Source organism: Syngnathoides biaculeatus, chromosome 23, assembly GCF_019802595.1.
Source record: "Syngnathoides biaculeatus isolate LvHL_M chromosome 23, ASM1980259v1, whole genome shotgun sequence".
Classification (NCBI taxonomy): domain Eukaryota; kingdom Metazoa; phylum Chordata; class Actinopteri; order Syngnathiformes; family Syngnathidae; genus Syngnathoides; species Syngnathoides biaculeatus.
The window spans coordinates 14,437,837-14,459,042 of record NC_084662.1 but is presented as its reverse complement, the minus strand read 5'-3'; the positions used below and the strand labels follow the sequence as shown (position 1 = coordinate 14,459,042).

The 21,206-nt window shown below is 41.5% G+C and overlaps 1 protein-coding gene across 3 annotated transcripts in view; it reads right to left on the bottom strand.

Annotated features, from left to right (window-relative positions):
* Positions 1–21,206, bottom strand: part of sipa1l1 (signal-induced proliferation-associated 1 like 1) — a 68,711-nt gene that overhangs the window by 24,088 nt on the left and 23,417 nt on the right. For 2 of the 3 annotated variants that reach the window (XM_061811946.1, XM_061811949.1), the window contains exons 2-9: positions 12,636–14,135; positions 12,322–12,544; positions 11,289–11,419; positions 9,102–9,290; positions 8,697–8,871; positions 5,256–5,359; positions 4,930–5,087; positions 87–666 (exon numbers count right to left, since the gene is read on the bottom strand). In XM_061811946.1, the coding sequence (XP_061667930.1) occupies positions 87–666; positions 4,930–5,087; positions 5,256–5,359; positions 8,697–8,871; positions 9,102–9,290; positions 11,289–11,419; positions 12,322–12,544; positions 12,636–14,024 (2,949 nt within the window). In that variant the 5' untranslated portion in view covers positions 14,025–14,135. Of the gene's footprint in view, positions 1–86; positions 667–4,929; positions 5,088–5,255; positions 5,360–8,696; positions 8,872–9,101; positions 9,291–11,288; positions 11,420–12,321; positions 12,545–12,635; positions 14,136–20,124; positions 20,217–21,206 lie in introns of all 3 variants that reach the window. The other variant, XM_061811948.1, reaches the window with a different exon arrangement.

Below are 21,206 nucleotides of genomic sequence, written 5' to 3'. Positions count from 1 at the left end.
TGTACATTAATTCGAATTTATGAACCAAGCAGAGCACAAACAATGAGCAGTATTTTAGAAATTTTCACAACAGTGTAAGAGCTCACCTCCAGACGCTTGATCACCTCTTTGAAATCTTCAGTGTTATTACTGATACTCCTCAGCGACACACTTTCTCCCCGCTCGTAGAAAATCCGTAAGGATGCCGGGCTGCTCAGCGTCCACCCAATCACGTCTTTGGTGGCACAGTTGAACACCACGGCTTTAGCATCGTGGTCCAACAGCACGAGGAAATCATTGGAGATAGCAAGAACGGCATCTATCTCTCCTCCGGTCCCGGGATCTTCCGCGTGGACGAGCCAGGTAATCGCCCCAGGGCTGCGCATCTCGGCTCCCGCATACGGCCGGCTCTTCTCCTTTTTTTTGTGGGCCAGCGAAATAAAGGGGAACTTTCCAGACGGGTCGATGGGCGTGCTCGTGGTGTGCCGCTCGGCCAGGTCGCGCAGGTACTCCTGGCGCGTCCGCGTGGCCATGGCGCGGAACTTGTGAGACTTGTGAGCAGCGTTCTCTGCGTTGATGACCTTGGCAAGGAGGAAGTCCCGGAACACAGATGACTTAGGGAAGGTCACGCCCTCCGGGATAGGTGGTCCGAATGAAGGCATGTCTTTAGAACGCGTGACTGCCACACTATATAGGACGGGGAAAGAGAACATAAAGTGGAGAATTACCTTAATGGGACTAACCTGTTGAATCAATGAACTGAAATAGTCTCAATTTTAACATTTATTTCGAAATTTGGATGAACTTTCCTTCGTGGTTCCGTGATTTAACTCTAAATACAGGACCAGCCACGATATTAGTCCCGCGTGAACAATCAAATAAGAGTAAACAAAAGCGCTGTATAAAAGAGATTACCCTTGGAAAGGCAATGGGCAATTTGGGTTTAACACTACTCAAAGGTATTAATGAACAAAAGATTATTCTTGTAGTTCTACTCGGCAGTGTTACAGAACTGGACTCCATCATCATGAGTACCTTATAAAATAGCCAATTATAAAATATTCTTGTGTTGGATACCATCATTGTGTACAAGTTGTCATAATCCTGTAGGTCACAGGTGTCAAACTCGAGGCCCGGGGGGCCAGATCTGGCTCGCCACATGATTTTATGTGGCCTGCGAAGCCACATCTAGAGTGTCAATTTGCATGATTCTTGTAAAAATCTGTAGCAAATTTTCAAATTGTCACACATCATAAATGGTAAAGTTGGGATATTACAAGCATTTTTGGATCACCAAACGTGAATATTTGAAAAACACATTACCTTTCTGATTCCAAAACTAGATCATAAATGATGTAAATATGATGAGATGATTAAATGTTTTTGTTCCACAGTCATGACAGCCCTCTGAGGGAAACCGGAACAACAATGTGGCCTGCGAGAAAAATGAGTTTGCCCCCCCCTGCTGTAGGTGATCAGTGTATTTATGATGTTCAGTCAAATGCATTTTTTTTCTTAAATGTTGAAGTCCCATCAGATTTGGGCATACACTACATGATTTTTTTTATTAGACAGCAAAGAAATGGTCCTAAAAATGTCTATCCAAGCTCATTCACCATTTTTGTCAAATGTTGCACATAACCAACACACAAAGGTTGAGTGTGATCAAAATTAAAAACATTTTTGTTTGAAAAAAAAAAAATTAATTAAATCCCTCCACTGTTGACATAAAACCAAAACCATGAATCAAATTAACTATCATCCCCTGGTTCTCCCACTGTGATGTAATTATACGTGCAATGTATGCAATCAGGAACCCATTTAGGTATTAAAGTGAGGAAAAAATAAACAGTTGCATCCATGTGAAATTTGAAGTTTGGCTGCATTTAAGGCTCCGTTCTAACTGCTTGCTCGACTCACTAAGAGGCCCTTCAAATTGCCGTCTCAGGATGTTTGTCTGGTATGTCAGGAACTCAGTTAAGCAGCCGTTGGGAGGAAGGAGAGAAGAATGAACGGAGACACTCTGCACTTCCAAATCTGCAACCCATGGTCAGAGAATATCTCGGGTGAGAGTAAAAATGCGGCAGGGAACAAACACCGCGTTGCTACAAACGACAAGTGGACAAACTGGACGGCCGAATGCACCGGAGCTCACAACTGAATCAAGCAAACAAAGGAATCACAGTATCCAGAGGTCATTCATTACCTTCTCTTTGAGACCAAAAAGCTCTTGTTACGTAGTCGTTCACAGGTAATTGCCAGGTGACACGCCTTTTGACTTTGAAGCAGTCATCCCACACAACTTCCCTGCTGGCATTTGTCGGCACACGTTGACACCATGAATCACTGTCTAATAAGCAACTATGGCTAATAAGTCACCCACACGTTTCTAAATAAACCCCCCGAGACACCCTGTTCTCATTGGAGAAAGCTGCGCCATTCAATTATACATAAAACCACTCATTTCCTACATTTTCGCGCGGTCATGGACAGACAAGATGTTAGCAAGGACTCATATATAGATTGTGCATCAGAGAGTAGTAAACATGGAATTAGACAGTCTAGCAATGTTGTCAAAGAATATACAGTAATCAAGAGACTCCTGCAAATAGTGGCCTTTATCCATAGGAGGGTCTTTATTTGTAATTCACATTTTCAGGCCAGTGATTTTTATTCCACGATCCCTAATTATTTTCATCTTTATATTGACATTTTTAGCAGCTTTTACTTTCAAGGTAAAGATCATTCAGGCCTCATATCGGTAAAAACTTTTTTTTACCCCCGTTTATTTAAAGTATTCTTTGTTACTTGAATGTAACACTTCTCTACCAGCCTAACTGCAAATTGGCAGAGGCCACGTTTTTTTTTGTACAAAAAAAAACACACATGATAAATGAACCACACAGTGCACGTTGAAGTGGGCCAGCCAAGTGCTTGCAAGAGGCTGCACAGATGTTACGTAAAAAAAAAAAATGCCCTTCATGGTTATTCTTCTTCATCACACAACTATCACTCAATACACAGAACTGAGGACCTAACAGCATTTGTCCTCAAAACACCTCTGAGTCAATCAACCGAAGACCTGTGAATCACGCCGGACAGCGAAGGGGACGCAAAAGTGTGCTGCGAAAGCCGTCACGAGAAGACAGAAGAGCGTGAGCATTAACTTGAAGGCTGGCAGTCAGAAAGGAGGACAAAACGGCGCAAATTGCGAGGCGACTGCGAGGTCTCTGAGAAGGGAGCGCTTGCCAGAACCAGATCACAGAGTCCGCAGTCCTGTGGTTTCAGTCATTTTCAGCCTTATACATTTGTAGCGTGTGGGCAGCTGCACACTTCCAATACCCGCAATCTGTTGCCTGCTGAGCCAGGGCAAGAGAGAGAGAGAACATGTCAATACCAATTGCAGTAGGAGGCTCGCATGTGTGCAGAGCAAGAAAGAATTTGTGTGCATCTGTACGAGTGCTTAGCCATGCGCAAAACTTGTTTCATCATCCCAAAGAGGTTGCATCTTCCCTTCAGCTGATTCAATTCCCATTATTGGCAGATCACAGAAGGTGCGTATGAACAGGATTCACTCGGCGTTCGCGGACTTGCTACAGTCTCTTCATTCATGCGCATAGGCATGTGTTGTTGCTAAGTAACCAAGTAGCCCCATGGGGTACAATTAAGACCTAACACAATGTGCTCAGACTGCAATTAAAACACCCATTAAAAGATGGTCAAAGGAGGCCTATGAGATAAAAATAGATAAGACGTGAAAAAAAGGAATAACCAGAGAATATTATGCCCTTCAAAGGAGTTTTAAACAAGAAACGGGAGAAGGGCAGGACATTCATTGTCTTAAAAATGACTCCAGGCTGGCACATTCCATTTCATAGTCCACATCTTTGTCAATGTGGGGATATAACAATGTGTAGTGAGGCCTCACAGGCTGGACTCTGAGGGAAAATATGGGAACGATATTGTTTCAGCAGTGATGGAAAAAAAGCCAAACAATCAAGAGAGTGTAAATAATGTACCGCAGTTGGACTTTTCGCGCAGTTCTTGTTTATATCCGTGGTTATGGCCATTTTTCATTCTTTCATTACCCATAACATAGTCACACGTGTATGAAACTATTGAAAGTCAATTACCGTAATTTCTCGAGTATAATGCATCCTGAAATATAATGCGCACCCCCAAAGTTGACCCAAAAAAATATGGAAAACCCTTCTACCAATGTACAATGCGCACCGCCAATTTGCTGCTACCCATATGCTCAAAATATTGGGAATTATCTGTATCTATATTTCGTTAGGTTTGTACTTGTATTGATTTTCAAAAACACTGTACATCAATCATTAATAATAATAATAATAATAATAATAATAATAATTGTGCGCATCCTGATGTAGTCATAATATAATCTCAGGACAGGCCACAGGACACGCTCGTATTACATAGTTTGAGCTCACATTGTTTTTATACCCACCTGAAGCCATTGAAGGCCGCGCTACTTCCGGGTGGCGGCGTCACCGGCACGAGTGATGACACATTTCTTTAAAAAGCGGCTGCACAACTAGCTGTTGTAGTCAACATTTTTTGTCTTGGTTTAAGTTAAAACAAACTCACGGGCAGTCTTTTCTGATCTTTGGTCCGGTAGCAACAACGCTAACCATTGTAAAATGCAAGTTCCCTGAGGAGGTCATAGAGTTCAGGTTGGGGGCGAACATTACCGGAATAAATATAAATGTGTAGCATAAGACATTGACTATCATCTCAAAATGTGTATGTTTACCTTTTTTTAACCACTCTATGTACCTGTATACAACTATACAATGTGATTGTATTTTTTATTTTTCATCCAAACCTAAATATAATGCACTCCATTAATGTTTTGAAAATATTTTGGGAAAAAGTTGCGCATTATTTTCGAGAAATTACAGTATATGTGGATTCAGATAATCTCACCTGTAAGAAGTACTGTCTGAGCAAGGGTTGTGCGCCCGGACAACCACAAAGACATGTTGGAAGTGTGAACGGATGTTTTTGGGGGTGAAGGGGAGCGCGCCGGGTTCCTGGAATACAATGGTGACGATGTCATTCCCAATGTGGCGCTTCCGTAGCAGCTGGATATGTCCAAGAACAAGAGCAGGGGGGGAAAAAAATGAATTATAGACCTGAAGGAGATGAGCCATGAATAAACCTGTGAGACAATTATATTAACCACCCGACACCCAAACAATACTGTTCTTAATTTGTGGCAATGGTCTGGTGTGCAGAAAGGGCATACGTACTTGCTGTTTGTTGTTGGGCGTGTAGGGAAGCATAGTTGACACATGGAACATGATCTCGTAATCCTTGTGAGTCGTATACAAAGAGTGAGTGCCAGTTGAGTCAGCTGAAAGAAACAATCGACTGTGAAATTACTTATCCTCCGTCACTAAACGGCAATACCGACAGCAAATTGGACAAGCAAAAGCTATTACACAAGTTGTTTCATTAAGCAAAAAAATAAATAAATAAAAATCTAAAAGTGAGTTAAATTGCAATTTCTTCGAAGCAATATATGGTTATAACAGTGATGATGAGCCATTAAAATGTAATCAAGTGGCCACTAAATGCCAATAACCACAACAACATAGTCATAAATCTCTTAAATCGAGGTTGATTTGCATGTTTCCTTTTTTTTTTTTTTTTTTTTTAGATATATACTAGGGTACAGGTTTCTTGAGGCTCTGCAGGAGATGAAGATTGAACAGGAACAGGAAGAGAAACAGGACATTTACGTTCCCACATCCTTTGCAGCATTGTAAATTCAGAAAAGATGCGTGGCAATGTACGAATACCTAGGACAGTGACAATAGCTTTCACAATAGTCATACGGAGCTGCTCGACATTGTGGGAGACATTGAACCGGAGGAGAATATTTAAAATACCCGACACCTGTTGTGCTGTTGGTTGTCACAACAGATGAGACAGGTATTCAAAGAGGTCATACTATAGAATACCAGATGAAAAGACCAGAAAAGGTCAATGGATTTTGGCAATTAAACGTGATGGATGGTGCCCAACCAAATACACACGACGATCACTGTGTAGGGATCACTTCATTTCAGGTAGGAATTTCTTAATCTCAAATTACGAAGTATTTATAATGCCAAATTGACTAATTTGAGAACAATGCATATTTAAAAAAAACCGTCGCAGAGAGGTTTAGAGGTGTGTGGCCGCAATATACGTCCATGTACGGAGGGGCCAACTCCCTGCCTTTTTTTTTCCCCAATCATAGTTAGTGAATGAGAGCTTGTGTAAAACCTGGGATCATTTATTTAATTATTGGTATTTGTATTGAATACTCGCTGAAAAGATCGATGGATTCTGGTCAAGGTTAACGTGTAGCCAAATACGCTTCCGCGTTCACGAGCCATCAACCCATCACTATGTCAGATTCATTCCAACCAAATATTTGGATGCATCCAGACTTTATATGCTTTCAAACTGTTCCGTGTAAATCTTGACAACTTACTCACCAGATACATGTTTATATCGAGCTGTCCAAGACAAGTGGAAGCGAATTAACAGTCCAATTTCTTATCGGTGAAAATATCGACTTCGGAATTAAATATGGGTCCTCTAGGCCATCTGTATCTCATTTTTCCACGTACCTTTGTTTATTATCAACTTCTAAATGTTTAACGGTATGGGACAAAACTCTGACCGTCGTGCTATAAGACATTTTCGTTTCGTCTCAACGGATTTAGCATTGAACAATTCTTTGTTTGACCGGCAATATGGCTAGTCACGCGATTTCGGTGACGTAGGTGCACGAGCTCTATACAAGCCGCATTCTCCCTCTGTTAATACGCTATAAGACGAACCTCACTTCCCATCCCATATCGAGGCCCTGTGTATGAAGCTATAGTTTTAACAAAATGGCAAACTGAATGGAGAGCAATGTCTGGTGACTGATATCAAAAGTTCAGAGGAGACATTCAATCGGGTGAAAAATCAAAAGCAAACAAATATGTCATTTTACCTCAGGGCAAAAGTGCTATTTTCCAGCGAAAACACCATGTTACTGACAAACATATTAGTTGTGCCTTTGAAGTGCACTCTGCAGCCAGTCACAGGACCACTTATTCATCCAGGTACACCGACATGGCAGATGCGCGTCGTGAGCAACACCAATTATTGATGACGTACTTATTTTTAGTAAACAAATGCTCTCTAAGAAGAAAGGATAGCAGTGTTTGAATGTACTCCCACACCTCGACCGTGACAGCTACAATGAGAACCATACTTTTATCTAAATTAATTAAATGCTTTACATTACATGACCTACGTCTGATTCCATTAAAAACTACATAATGTGAGCTATGAATTATGGCATGCAGGCTAAATATGAATCTAATAACTTTAGATTGTTTAAGCAGTTATGTTTCTAAGAAATGTGAATATTCTATATTGTATTTGTAACACCATGGATCATTTTCTTTTCCCAGTTATGGACCCTGGTGAGCTTGAACTTATCCCAACTTTGGACGAGGAGTGGGGTACACCCTTGAGTGGTCGCCACCAAATTGTCATGAGCCAGGCTGGACCACAGCCAAGACGGGGTGTGGCCACTGCCCTGGCACCTGTCACCGCTCACAGCTGTGTCACATTAGGACTGTAATTAGATGGTGTATTTAAGTTAGAGTTTTCATCACTGGCATTCGCCAGTTCGTTGAGTGTTGTGCCCTGAGTTTGTGAGTTACATTCGCTGACAGTAGGAATCTCCACCACTGAAAATAGTGCAGTGTTGAGCTATCCTCGTCACCGTGTTTCTGTGCCACCGCAGCTTGAATAAAACTACACCTAACATCATGTCCTCGTCTTGGAGTCCTGCATTTGGGTTCACCCCTGCACCAGAGGTTTGTGACACAAATCAGTGCTTGTGAAATCAAATTAATATCAATTCTATACAGTGGAACCATGAATTTGAGAGTGTACAGTTCATATTTGGACCAAAACTTTCAGGAAACGTCTATCTTCAGAAACAAAAAGTTTGAACCTTTTTTCCTTGAGTTTAGGTGACGTATTCTAAAAAGGGAATCCACTTAAACTGGTATGCTAAGAGAACAACATGGTAAAAGATGACTATACGACAAGTTGTATGAAATAAGATGAATCCCATTCGTAGACTCCATCTTTAGCAAACATTTGTTATCAAAGTTGGGTTTGACGCCTGAGACTCACAACCCAGTATTTAACGTATTTTGCGCAGTATAAGGCGCACATAAAAGCCTTTAATTTTCTCAAAAGCCGATGATGCGCCTTATAATCCGGTGCGCCTCATATATGGATCAATATTGAGCCTTTAATCCAGCTCCACCTAATGGATGCATAACGTAACCCCAGCCTCTACTGTAGCGTCTATTCTATGAGTCTTATTATGTGGTGCGCCTTATAATGCGGTGCGCCTTATATATGGAAAAAAAGCTTTGAAATAGGCCATTCATTCATTGAAGGTGCGCCTTATAATGCGGAGCACCTTATAGTGCGTAAAATACGGTAAATGGCACCTTTAAGTCAGTCACACATCTAATTATATTAATGGGGGAAGCAAGAATGGTTATTTGAAAGCGACAAATCAATTAATCAGGCCCCTACTGTTACACCACTTCAATTTACCAGGAATACTGTGTGAAAGTGGATTCTCTTCCCCCACCCCCACCCAAATTATAGATACATACTTTTGGCATCCAGCTGAGCCCGGTACTTGGAAAAGCCTTTGAGCCGAACCCTGTCCCCGAGAAGATGGAGAAACTCCTCCAGTGCTGGACCAGCAGATTCGTTGTTATACATTTCTTCTTCGCTGCTCTGGCCTGCCATGCAGTACATCACTCCCACTTTCCGCTGGAAACTCAGCTGTGTCGGGAAGAATACAACACAAATCGTGCTGCGGCGATTAAGGTGCCATTTACAAAATAAAAATGTGCCGATATAACATTTTCAGGATTCCACTTGAAATTGTTGTATTGTCATTGAGTGAGCTAATACAGTATGTGAGGCAGTTTATCCATGAACAGGGTTGGGGTAATTATTTGAAACCCACTGCGGCATGAAGAGAATACAAAGGCAATGGTATTTGTCCTTACCCCCTGCTCATCCAGCTTCATCAACTGCTCAGTGACCTTGGGAGTGTTGAGTGCCAGGCGCAGGCAGTGAACATTCAGCTCTGGCACCAGGTACTCGAGCACCTCTTTGAGGGGCAGGCCTCTTGCCAAGCCGTGCTTCGATGTGGAAGGTACTGCATCTTCTAAGATGGAACCACGCAGGGTGTTTAACTAGACAGCAAAACAGGAAAGAATAAATATCGCAAACCAAATTAAAGAAACAGCAATACAATTATTCTCAAGTACACAATGTAGGCAAATGTGTCAGGTTTAAAAAAAAAAATCAATTTCTTCTTAAAGGCAAACCTTTAAGAAAAATTGGAAACTCCAGAATCTTGTCATGTGCCTGTGAAATAAACAGACGCTTATCCAATCATGGGCGGCACAGTGGAACAGGTGGTAAAGCGTTGGCCTCACAGTTCGATCCCGGCCCCGCCTGTGTGGAGTTTGTATGTTCTCCCCCGTGCCTGCGTGGGTTTTCTAGGGGCACTCCGGTTTCCTCCCACATCCCAAAAATATGCAACATTAATTGGATGCTCTAAATTGCCCCGAGGTGTGATTGTGAGTGTGGCTGTTTGTCTCGATGTGCTCCTGCCCGTTGACCTCTGGGATAGGCTCCAGCACTCTCTGCGAACCTTGTGAGGATAAGCGGCTAAAATAATGGATGGATTATCCAATCATGCGTTTACAAACTTTGGTTCAAGTCAACAAATTTTTTCAAAAACTTTCATAAACTAAAATTTCAAAAATATATAAGAAGGCTTTGTTATTGGGGTTCAGCAGGAACTAGGGGGCTGCTTCTGTAATTCTGTTTTTATTTTTTATGAATTTAGCAACATATACCCAAGGCTCAGGTGAGTTTGAAAATTGACATATTGACCTTTCTGACACCATCCACTACGTGAATGAATGCATGCATGTCAATTGGCGTAAAAGGCTTGAACGACGCTGTACAAAAGCGGCCCTTTCGTTCTGTCAGCGCTGAACTATGTTTGTTTTATTTGATGAGATCTGATTTTTGATGTTCAATGATTAGACCTCTACTTCTTTTAGCTCACGTTTGTAAAATTCGATTGCACAGCAGACCAAAACTCTAAGTACGCTTAAGGTCGTAGGACAAACTGTGTGTCAGCAGCACTTCACTTAGTGCCATCAAACAAAATATGTGGCGTGTTGGGGAATTGGGGGATGAGTGTTTCCCAGCATGCTTTGCTTGAGTTACAAATTATCACATTTGCCTGTTATCAATGGTTCTTTTAAGATGCACTGGCCAGCACAACTTTGGATACATTACACTTGCTCAGAAAGCTGGGAAAACAATTCCCCTAAACAATATCCAATGCAGAAACACATTTTGTAACTATGTAATGTTTCTGTCCATTTTGATTCCCCCACCCCCGCAGGTCCTACAGTATACGAGTGCAAATACCCCCTCTAAACCTAAGTAAAGAGGAAAAGCACTGATTAAAGTGAGGGCAATACTTCACCTCAATGGACACGGGGGCCATCTCTTCAACATCAATGCATTCCACTCACTCCCACACAGACAACTACATCTATACCTACCCAGCTCCCTGAAAATAGCAATATGAGAGAAAAGAGGGAGGCGACAAGAGAGAAGAAAATGGAAGAAAACATGCACCCATGGATCATGCGTCATCCCTGGAGACTCGTAAGGCTATTAGTCAGAGCGCGCTTCAAAAAGAAAGCAAGGCTTTCTCCTTTTCTACACAAATACCTTTGGCACTATTTTTGTCTTGTTCAACTGTGAAATGGCACAGCTCAGTCCTTTACAGATGAAGGCTGAGGAAAATGGTAGGTGGGTGTTGTTCGCAGGGAACGGGGACAAGATCTCTGGCACCTAGTATGCGCCTATAGGAGAGCATCATCTCTCGCGACAAGCCACAGACGATAAAACGGATCGGATCATCTACTAATGTAAGGTAGCGTCAGGTAACAGAAACCGTTTCATGTACGGTCTTGAGGAATGTATGGGAGACAACCCAAGGTTGACACCAGATTTCTCGATGGACAGCCAGATTAACTCATGTTGGCCTCTCATGAGTGGTCATTACTTAAAACTAAATATTGTACATACAGTATTAGTCCGTAGATTACAGAATAATTAATTTTTTTAAGTGTAAAAATGTTGCCGGTGTCGCCATTTACCTCACTCGTTCTAAAAATGACCCTGTAGTTGTACTGCTGTCCGTGCTCCTTGTGTTCCTCCAGCTTCTCCCTCCTGAGACTCACTGCCACTGGGCCCAAGTTCTCGTCTACCCCGAGGTAGTTCCAGTGTTCTAGGGGAGACGGGAGGAGCATGAATAAATAGTCATTTGGAAAAGTTTTGCATAAAAGGGAACCTTGAGAAGAGTAAGAGAAAAGTGGAGCAAGAAGAAAAACAAAGCAAAGCCTCTGCACATTTTTTTAAGGAGACAAAAAAATAATTACCAAACATGTACTGCTGCTCAATAAAAGCTTGATGTTCATTTTTTGTTAACAAGTAATTTACTCATACATCTTTTGTACTAACATGTGCAAGAGACTTTTATTCGGATACATTGGACAGTGTCCTTGCATTGCCAAAAAAAAGGGAGCGCATTTACTCTCTCGCACACACTAATGTTCAATTCTGGAATGAATCCTACCTCCGCCGATATATAAGCACTTGAGTGATTTCATTTGTATCATCATCCAGGAAAAAGTATTTACATTATAATAACTAGGTTCATTTCTACCACAAGCTAGGATTCAACTAGCAAGCATACAACCCAAAAATGCTTCCTCCTTGGATGCCACAATTTACAGAACTGAATGAGAGGAGCTTCTGAGCTAACTGGTGTCAAGCCCCTCTTGTTGTGGGTTAAAAAATGCCGCTACGACCTGCTGCAATACTCTATATTCAGGCCACCGAGACTTTAAGCACATGTATTTGCGTGGCTTAACCATGTAGGGAAATGTAGGCATAAGAAAGATGCTAGTAGAATCCACTTTTCAGGTTGTAGCAGTCATATTTGATTCCCAGTGGACAGATGAGCAGGGCGTGGTTTCAAGGCATTGAGAGTATTTGAGAATGGAGACTGTTTGATTTTACACACTTCTGAAACTTCATTTTACATAGTTTGCCATTTTTATATTCATTCACATGAGGCGGTATCGTGATATAAACGTAGGCTGAACTAAGTTGAGGTATTTCGCTTACCTCGGAGGTAAAAGTACTTTCGATAGTAATAGGCTCCGAGGTCAACATGTTCCACGATATATCTTTTGGATCGGTCAGCATGTTGACTTGGGCCATCCTTTGTGGCCTCCAGGACTGCTACACCAGCATTGGTAAAATGACTTGTGAGGGTAGCCTCTAATGGTCCTTCTTCTGGACTACCAGTGGAATTGCTTGAGCTCCCGCCACTGCCAATGCTGCCCTGCTAAAAAGGGTCAAGACAAAGCAGTATGAAGCTCCCGCAAACATATCATCACACATTCATATAATCAGACACTTGCACCGACGGAGCTTACCTGTTTCGCTGGAGCGATGTTTCTCTCACCTTCTCCACCAATCTCATTCCTGAAACACGGGCAGCTGAGCACAAGGTCATTGCTTTTATCATCGCCTGGGTCCAAGGCCGGGTTGGGCGCATGTCCTCCTACCCCCTCCTTGCTCAGCTCCTCTTGTGAGCCGCAGGGTGATACATAGACCACACTCTGACTTGAAGAGAGGGACGATGTGGCCGAAGCAGAAGCGGCAGCAGCGGCTGAGGCACCCGTTGTGGTGTTCTTGCGTTTGGCTCCTGACTGCCGGCTTTGGATGGCCTCATTGAGGTCAAAGAGTAATGAGTTGATATCAAAATGGGCAAAGCCTTTTTGGCACATCCAAGGTTTTGGAGGGGGTAAACTCTCATCCCCTTTTCCTCCATCCTCAGCATCTGACCCAGCTCTCGAAGAGTCACCTTCTACCTTCACGCTGCGCAACTTGCGGAAGATTGACTCTCCACCCGTCTCTGACTTTGACCTTCTTTTCAAGTGCTTCTCTCGTTCTTTAAGACGACTGGCAGGACTACCTCTGGGCGGTACCAAGGAGCCATCGGGCAAATCTAGGGCGGTCTGTTTCACAGGGGCGACAGTGAGCAACTCAGTCAACCGTTCTGGTGCAGGACTTCGTTGATCAGGGGCCTCGGAAGATTGATATCCTTTGAGCATGTCAAAAAAACTCTCCCCTGAGACCCCGTGTTTATCTATGGACGAAGTGCTGCCGTACTCTCGGTGCATGGGAGTCCACCCAGAGAAAGACCAGCCCTCATTTCCATCCACGTCCAGTTCACTTATTGTTATGTCACTGTTACTCCGCTGTCGAATGCGTCTCATACCCTTACGAGGTGACCCAAGATAGCCATCGGGCGACAAAAAACGGTTGTCCTTTCCCTTCATTTGCATCTTGTTCTTCAGTGTGTTCTGGATATTGCGGAGCATGGAGGAGTCCTGGGGGCTGATTAAGTGTCCCAGCTTTGCTGACAAATTACTGTGGGCTGTGACAGCTGAGACCCCTCCTCCACTTCCACTTCCACTACCACTGCCACTTCCCACAAGTCTTTCTCGATCTCCACTTCCTGATCCAGAAGAGCTCGTGGTGGTAGAGCTGGGTGAGTCAGTCTCCACTGTGATATGCCACACACCTCCTCCTCCCCCATCTTTTCTAGGGGGCCAGTCAGCCACTCGAGCTCGAACTCCCATTTTAGGGACTCCGGGGTTGGTGCCAGTGGTGGAGGACGAAGAAATGTGTGTGCTCTCACTACGGGGCGGTGGGGCCCCTCCGTTGGGCAAACGCAAACGTCGAGTGTAGAACTCATCAGTAGCTGGCACCGAGCCTCCGACAGAACGCTCTGTCTGGGAACGCTTGAGACTGGTCATTATGACGTTGGGATTCAAGGGATGGGAGTGTAGAGGCGCAATGCAAGTTAGATGGGCTTTAACATAATGTCCACAGGGGGAAGCGAGGAGGCCTTAAAGATACGTTTGCTTCTGAAAAAAAAAAAAAGACGGGGAGAGAGAAGCAAAACAAAACGGTTTAGTTTCTTAAAAAAGGTATTTATACAATCAATACCCTTTCAAGAGAGACAAAAAAGATGAATCATTATATTACACACACACACACACACACACACACACACACACACACACACACACACAGTGTATTATATCAACTATATCATTATACAGTACAAGGTCTCCAGTGATATTCTTCACAAAAAAGGTGTGTAAAAGTCGACTTGTATTCAACAACACAAATGTAAAATATTGACTAAAATCTTTCTGTGATGCAAAAAGCATGCCAAATTATTCTGTATTCCCACAGACATTGCTTTGAAGAGAATGTACTGCATTGAAAATACCTTTTTACCCATGGGGGCACCCATAAGGCAAAGGTTGGGTTTACAAATTACAATTACATTACATTGTGTAGCAAAAATATATGGTGGCACTTCCAAGTTTGACCACAACCCATTGATTTACGTATGAACGTCAATTTGCTCAAGTTTAAAAACTGTATTTCCCAATGAGTTTAGTACCAGTGAAGTGATGGAAAGCATAATGTGTAAATATTCTACCTTCAACTGTGACGAGTATGAAGCTACTAACCATCTGTCGTCAAACATTACAAACAGATGTGACTAAAACGACACCATTCACAGATGTTTAATTCTCTCATAAAAGTATTGGAATCCACTCAGAAAAGAATGTACATCCAAAAAGGTACTGACTGACAGTCTGAGAATGCCTACAACAACGGAACCAAAATAACAACCAAAATCTGTACAAAAAAATCGTTTATCAGAACCTAGATTTTGCTAATGTACTGTAAATAACTACTAGCGATATCTACAAAGGTACAGCAGTTTTTTCGGCTAATTTTCTTAACTTTACATACTTTGCTTTTTGACTTCATTGCACCTTTTAGAGCTTTTAGCTTTTTTCGTTCGTTCCTGATGAAAAAAAAAAAACATTTGAGTGAAACAACACCAGAAGCAACAAATGTATCTTGACTGTCAAACAATATCAGAATCAGACAAGTATCTCCTTAAATACTCCTTCAGAGTTCTTCAGAAGGGTGTAGTTCAACAAAGGTTGAGCATCAAACACTGTTTGAAGCCGGGAGCTAAAACCTCAAACGTAAGTACTTCCCACTTTCTGCCAGGTGTTGGTGAACGTTTGGTGCCTAAGTGAGAGATGAGCTGTTCGACCATTTGATATGCTAAATAAGCCTTTCGGGTTAGAGCCGGCGATAATATAAACTCCAAAGACTTCAAATACATTTAAATCATCTCGCGTTGGATCAGGTGACATGTGAAATGTCGTGAAATTATTCGGAAGAGTGCAGTACACACAAAACAATATATATGTTTCAAAATGCATCGGTCTTGCAGTCACAGTGTCATTGACTGTACTCTCCAAAATCTGACACGCGAGGGTTGGGCGAATGATTGATTTCATTGGTAAATCAAAGCAGCCACTTTTAATCATGTTATGTTCCGTTTCAGTTCTGTTGTACTTGTTACATATTAATACCAAAAGGAATGTCATCGAGTTTTGAAAAATCCATTTGTCATTGACTTACTTACCATTGAAGGGGGAGAAACCATTTAAAATGAAGGATCAGATTTTATTTGAAGTCCATATCTCCCAGCAAAACTATATGCTCAAACATGGATTATGTCACTAGGGTCTCGTTACTGTTATTACACTGATATTATTCCTTATATATGGTGATATTGATTTTGGCTGGAGTTCAAGTTTGTGCCAATGTGGACATCATTGGATCTGGTGCAATGACTCTCAAGCACCTGACTCACTGACTGCTTGACGGGAAATAATGACAGGAAACACGAAAAACAAGAAATTTACGTATGAAGCCACGCAGTGAGCTACTGTTCAATTAAAAATGGAACAGCTTGGTCTTGAGCAAGGTTCCACAGTCGAAGAAAATGCACAAACATAAAATGATAATTATTCAGTTACTGGTTTGGTCTGTGACATGTCTGAAATTTGACAAAAAATGTTAACCATTGTTTTCCAAGCTGAAAGATGCTTACAAATGTCTTATTTAAAAACAATCAGTCTGCTTGCATGGAGGACTAAATAAAGTATGAGAATATTTCTGGTGAGGGTGAAACTCTGAGGATTTGGACAATTTTTAGATAAACAAGGTCTCTAAAAGACGAATCGTTTATCAAAATAGTTGATTAGTTTTATGTAGAATTAGGTGTCGATTAATCATTTGTTGCACCTCTAGTCTATAGCCATGCATTTTTAATTTTGCAGCTTGGGACAAATTAACTGGAATCACAAGTTATTCACTAAAATAAATACAAATCACAGAATCTCCACAATGTGAAGTGACAATTTTGAATTACGAAACATCAAACGAAGACTGATTCAACAATAAACAAGGATGTGTCACACAGTGCCGAGTGCATTTCTTTCATTCTGCGCAACCTGACATTCATACACCTGATTCACTGAGAAGAAATTCCCACAATAGCTGGTGAGTCAATTTCAGTCTAGCCAAGTTATTGTCTTCATCTCAGAGACTGTCGATGCAATTTACCGACGGGAAGACGGACAGGCGCTGACCCAATCTGCTTCATAATAAGCCAAAGCGGAGCCCAACAACATGAAGAAACTTCTGTCTTGCTAGATGTCTATAGCGCAAATATGGATGACAAGATGACGCAAACTTTGACAGGAATCATAATAGAGCAGGTGATACTGACTATGTCAAGATGAAATACTAAATGATGACTCACTTTTTTTCCATGTTTACATGTGGGCTGCACGATTATGGCAGAAAAATAAAACGTTAAAAATTGTGAGCAATATTGCAATCACGATTAATAATGATTATTCCTCATGCTGAAGAACTTTTGATAAACAGCAGTGGCCACACTTTAATGTAAAAAATAAAATAAAATAAAACACCAATATTCAAGGTAATTTAATCACAGTAGCCAAAATCATCATCACGATTAAAATTCTCTTACCGTAATTACCGGCCTACAGAGCGCACCTGGTTATAAGTACACTCCTCCAGTACATTTGTAAAGGAAATACCGTTTGGTACATACATATGCCGGAGCTGTGTAGAAGCCGCAAGTGCGTGTGAGACACGAGAGATTTACAAAGACGTTACACAGAGAGTTTAACGCTAGCGCCGCCGCACTAACGCTAGCGTCGGTAAAAATCACAGACACACGGCAGTAACACGCTAGCACAGCGCTAACAGACCTGGACCGGTAAAAGTCACTTACTCGGCACATATATTCCACCAGTCTCACTCGTACCTTTTTCGCTCGAGTAGCCCCTTGCGGCTGTCAGAAAAAATGCACAAATTAGCCGCATCGCCGCATAAACCGCAGGGTTGAAAGCGTGTGAAAAAAGACGCGGCTTACAGGACGGAAATTACAGTAATTGTGCAGCCCTAATGTATATACAGTACGACTGTCTTGTGTCGGTATACCAACTACGACAAAACATTAAAAAGTTTTCTGTTTTAAAAGTAGCTCAGTAAATGTAAAGTGTCAGAGACTAAACTCATCACACAAAGTTGAAGAGTTGGTAGTAGCTGTAAATTCACTCAAGCCATTGAGATGTCAAAAATAATAAATAAATAAATAATGTTGCAACCGCCTCATGTCAAATGGAAACAGAGAGTTATGTCTTTAAAGCTGCAGCGACCTAAAAGTCACAAAGTGTTTCATCTCAGATTGTCTGAACATTGGGGAGGAAATAGAAGAAGATAAGAAATGGGGGGGATAAATCAAACATTATTCTCTTTGAAAACAGCAAAATAGCAAACGACCCAACCCAAGCGATGGCGTTCCAGCTCAGAGTGTTTCAAAGTGAAAGTGTAATTGCGTGGAAAGATAAATGTGCTTTTTTTTTTTACCCTCAACTGCTTCCTGGTCTGCTTAAAATGTGTGACGCGGGGTCTGGTCTATATGGATGACTGAAATCTAAAGAAGGGCCCTACGGAGGCAGCTGCAGCTGTTGTCTTTCTTCCCAAGAGTGAAATTACAAAAGTACTGGTTAGTCTTGGCTTCACAGTGGGAAAAGATGGCTGTTGACATTAGACAAAAGACGAGATTCTTCAAAAGTTTCAATTCCAAGTGAATCTCATCGTGGAAAATGGCACGTCATGGATATCAAATTTGTCTGGAAAACTGTCAATAATAAATTAAACATCCCCTGTCCATGCAGTTTTAAGATACATTTGAATGTTCATTTGTGTAACATCATTATACGTTAACCCTTACTACTAAGATGGTGCAACGATTAATCCTGTCACAGATTGCTCTGATTTGAATCGCTTTACTTTTAAAACGTAAAAAATTTGTTAACCACTGTAGAGCACAAGACAACAAGCAAACACGTGTGGTTTGAATTCACATCAGACTTATGCAACTGCTGATACAGTATGCATTTTGTGTTACGCAAGTTTTACCTAAACCTCAAACACATTCAATGAAAAAAAAAGTCATTAAAACATATCTGACTTTTGGAGGCACATTAAAAGTACCGTAATTCCCGGCCTGAAGAGCGCACCTGATAAGCCTCACCCAGTACATTTGTAAAGGAAATACCATTTGGTACATACATAAGCCACACCTGTGTAAAAGACGCAAGTGCCCATATTGAAACACAATATATTTACAAAGAAAGACGGTACACAAAGAGTTTTCAAAGTTTTAATACCTTAGTTTAGCTTAACATAGCAACAACAACAAAAAACAAAAACATAAAGGTAAAAAAAAACAAAAACAGCAGCAGCAGCTACACAGTAGTGACATAGTAGCACAGGACTAACAGGGCCGGCTAAAAAAATATATACCGGTAAAAATCACTAAGACATGGCAGTAATACAGACGCAACACGCTAGCACAACGCTACCAGGGCCAGTTAAAAAAAAAAAAACATACAGGTAAAAGTCACTTCCTCGGCACATATATTCCACCGGTCTCACTTTTACTTTTTCCCCTCGAGTGCCCCCTTGCGGCCGCTAGAAAAAAATGCACAAGTGAGCCGAATCACCGTGTAAGCCGCTGGGTTGAAAGTGCGTAAAAAAAGTCACAGGTTATCGGCCGGAAATTGCGGTCCTACTGTATTTTCAAACCCTGTCCTGTACAACAGAAAACAAGTAAATGCGTGATATGCTTCACACAGAATTTTGTTCAACTCTAAATGGCAACAATTTTTGGGGTCTTCTAACTTCAAGGTATAATTGTCCAGCAACTACGGATGCAGCGCTAGTCAAGAGAAACGGCCCTGATGGAATGCGATTTTTTTTTCGGCGTTGCAATTTATTTTTGATCGGCACCAGACTTTACAGGCCGTTTGTGTGTGTGCTTACACAGGCAGATGAAAGGCCCGCCTCCACAAGGTAACATCCATTCACCATCACGTGCTCCCACCCACACGAAGTTGTAACTGGATCCCTGTTGAAAGTGCAGCTCACGGAGGCGGTAAAAGGTAAAACATGTTCACTAGCACGAGCGGACTAGCGGAGGAGTTGAAAAGCAAAAAATTACAAGAAGCATTGGTTTTATTCAAAATTTACATATTTTGACTTTGCCACTGAATACCACGACCAGGGAGTAAAAACCGTGGATGGAGATGTTACTGACTGCAAATTTTGATTTCGAAATGGCCCCAAAACTTTCAGCATAAACATTCCTAATATTAGGACCATCAAACAACAGGTGTTGAATGCTTTAGAAGAGATCGACTGGAACACCGCAGATAAACACAAGAAGTGGAAGCATTTATTGCTTCAAGATTTTCAGACCTTTTCTGTGGTCAAAGATGTCACATTGGTTTGATTTTTTTTTTTTTTTGTGGTGCCTGTCATACACTTTTCAGCACACTCACCTAAGCCAGTACACAATGTTAACAGCTATGTTGACGTGCCAGTGAAAAAGAGGTGCTGATGATGATCATAAAGAGCTAGAACACGTACCAGTGTATTGAGAGAGGTGTGCTTGAATATAGAAGGCCACAGGTTGGGGGGGAGAGAAGCACAAATGGCTATGGCGTCTTTTATTTCTTCCACTGCATAGAGCAAACAACAGTAAAAGTTCAGCTTTTGTAACTTTATTTATTTTACAGCCAATAAATCACATTCTGACTACATTTTTATCAGATTTGAGATTTTCTCCTTCATGTGATAATATTGCTCCTCAAACGTCTTGATCAGATTGAAGTCATGACCATAATTTCAAATCTATCAGTCTAGTAAGTAATTAAAACGGAGGAGTGGTCCACGTGGCTTCATTTGGCTTAGCTTAATATCATATCATATCCATGTCTTAAAATGAGGGCGTACCACATGTAATGTAATTAAAAAGGCTGGTCTGACGCACGCTTTGACAAAAAACGATGAAAAGACATGCCTGCTTCTGTTTCGGAACGTGTCAAAAAATGTGTGCCGCTAAATTGGACTTACTATGAAGATTAAGCCAGGCTAAGATGACAACATGTCATTTCAGTCAGGGAATGTTGTGATATGTTTTTTTTTCCTGAAATGCTCCTAATCCGTTTACCATATCGCTAGGAAAACCATTATGTGGACTAGGGGTGTCAAACTCATTTCTATCGCGGCAGTTTCAGTTCGTCAGAGTGCCATTATTACTGAATCCATGAAAAACTTAAACTGAATTGAATATTTACACATTAAATTTATCAACTAGTTTTGGAATCAGAAATCAAGGGTAATGGGTTTTTCAACAATTGTTGATGTTTGGAATCACAAAAAATGCTTGCAATGTCTCAAAGTCATCATTTATGATATGGAGATTTGTAATTTTAGTCCAGATTTTAACAAAAATTATGGAAGCTGATACACATGAGTTGCCTTCACGGGCCAGATAATCATGTGGCAAGGGCCACATCTGGCCCCCGGGGGCTTGAGTTTGACACCTGCGACATAGACTAAGAAGTTTAAACCTGCTGTTTGAACTACAGTATGACCAAAAATTCTCCATCGAATAACAATAAGAAGGAAACCTGTTAAATAGCCAAAGGACAAACACATTGAGTCAG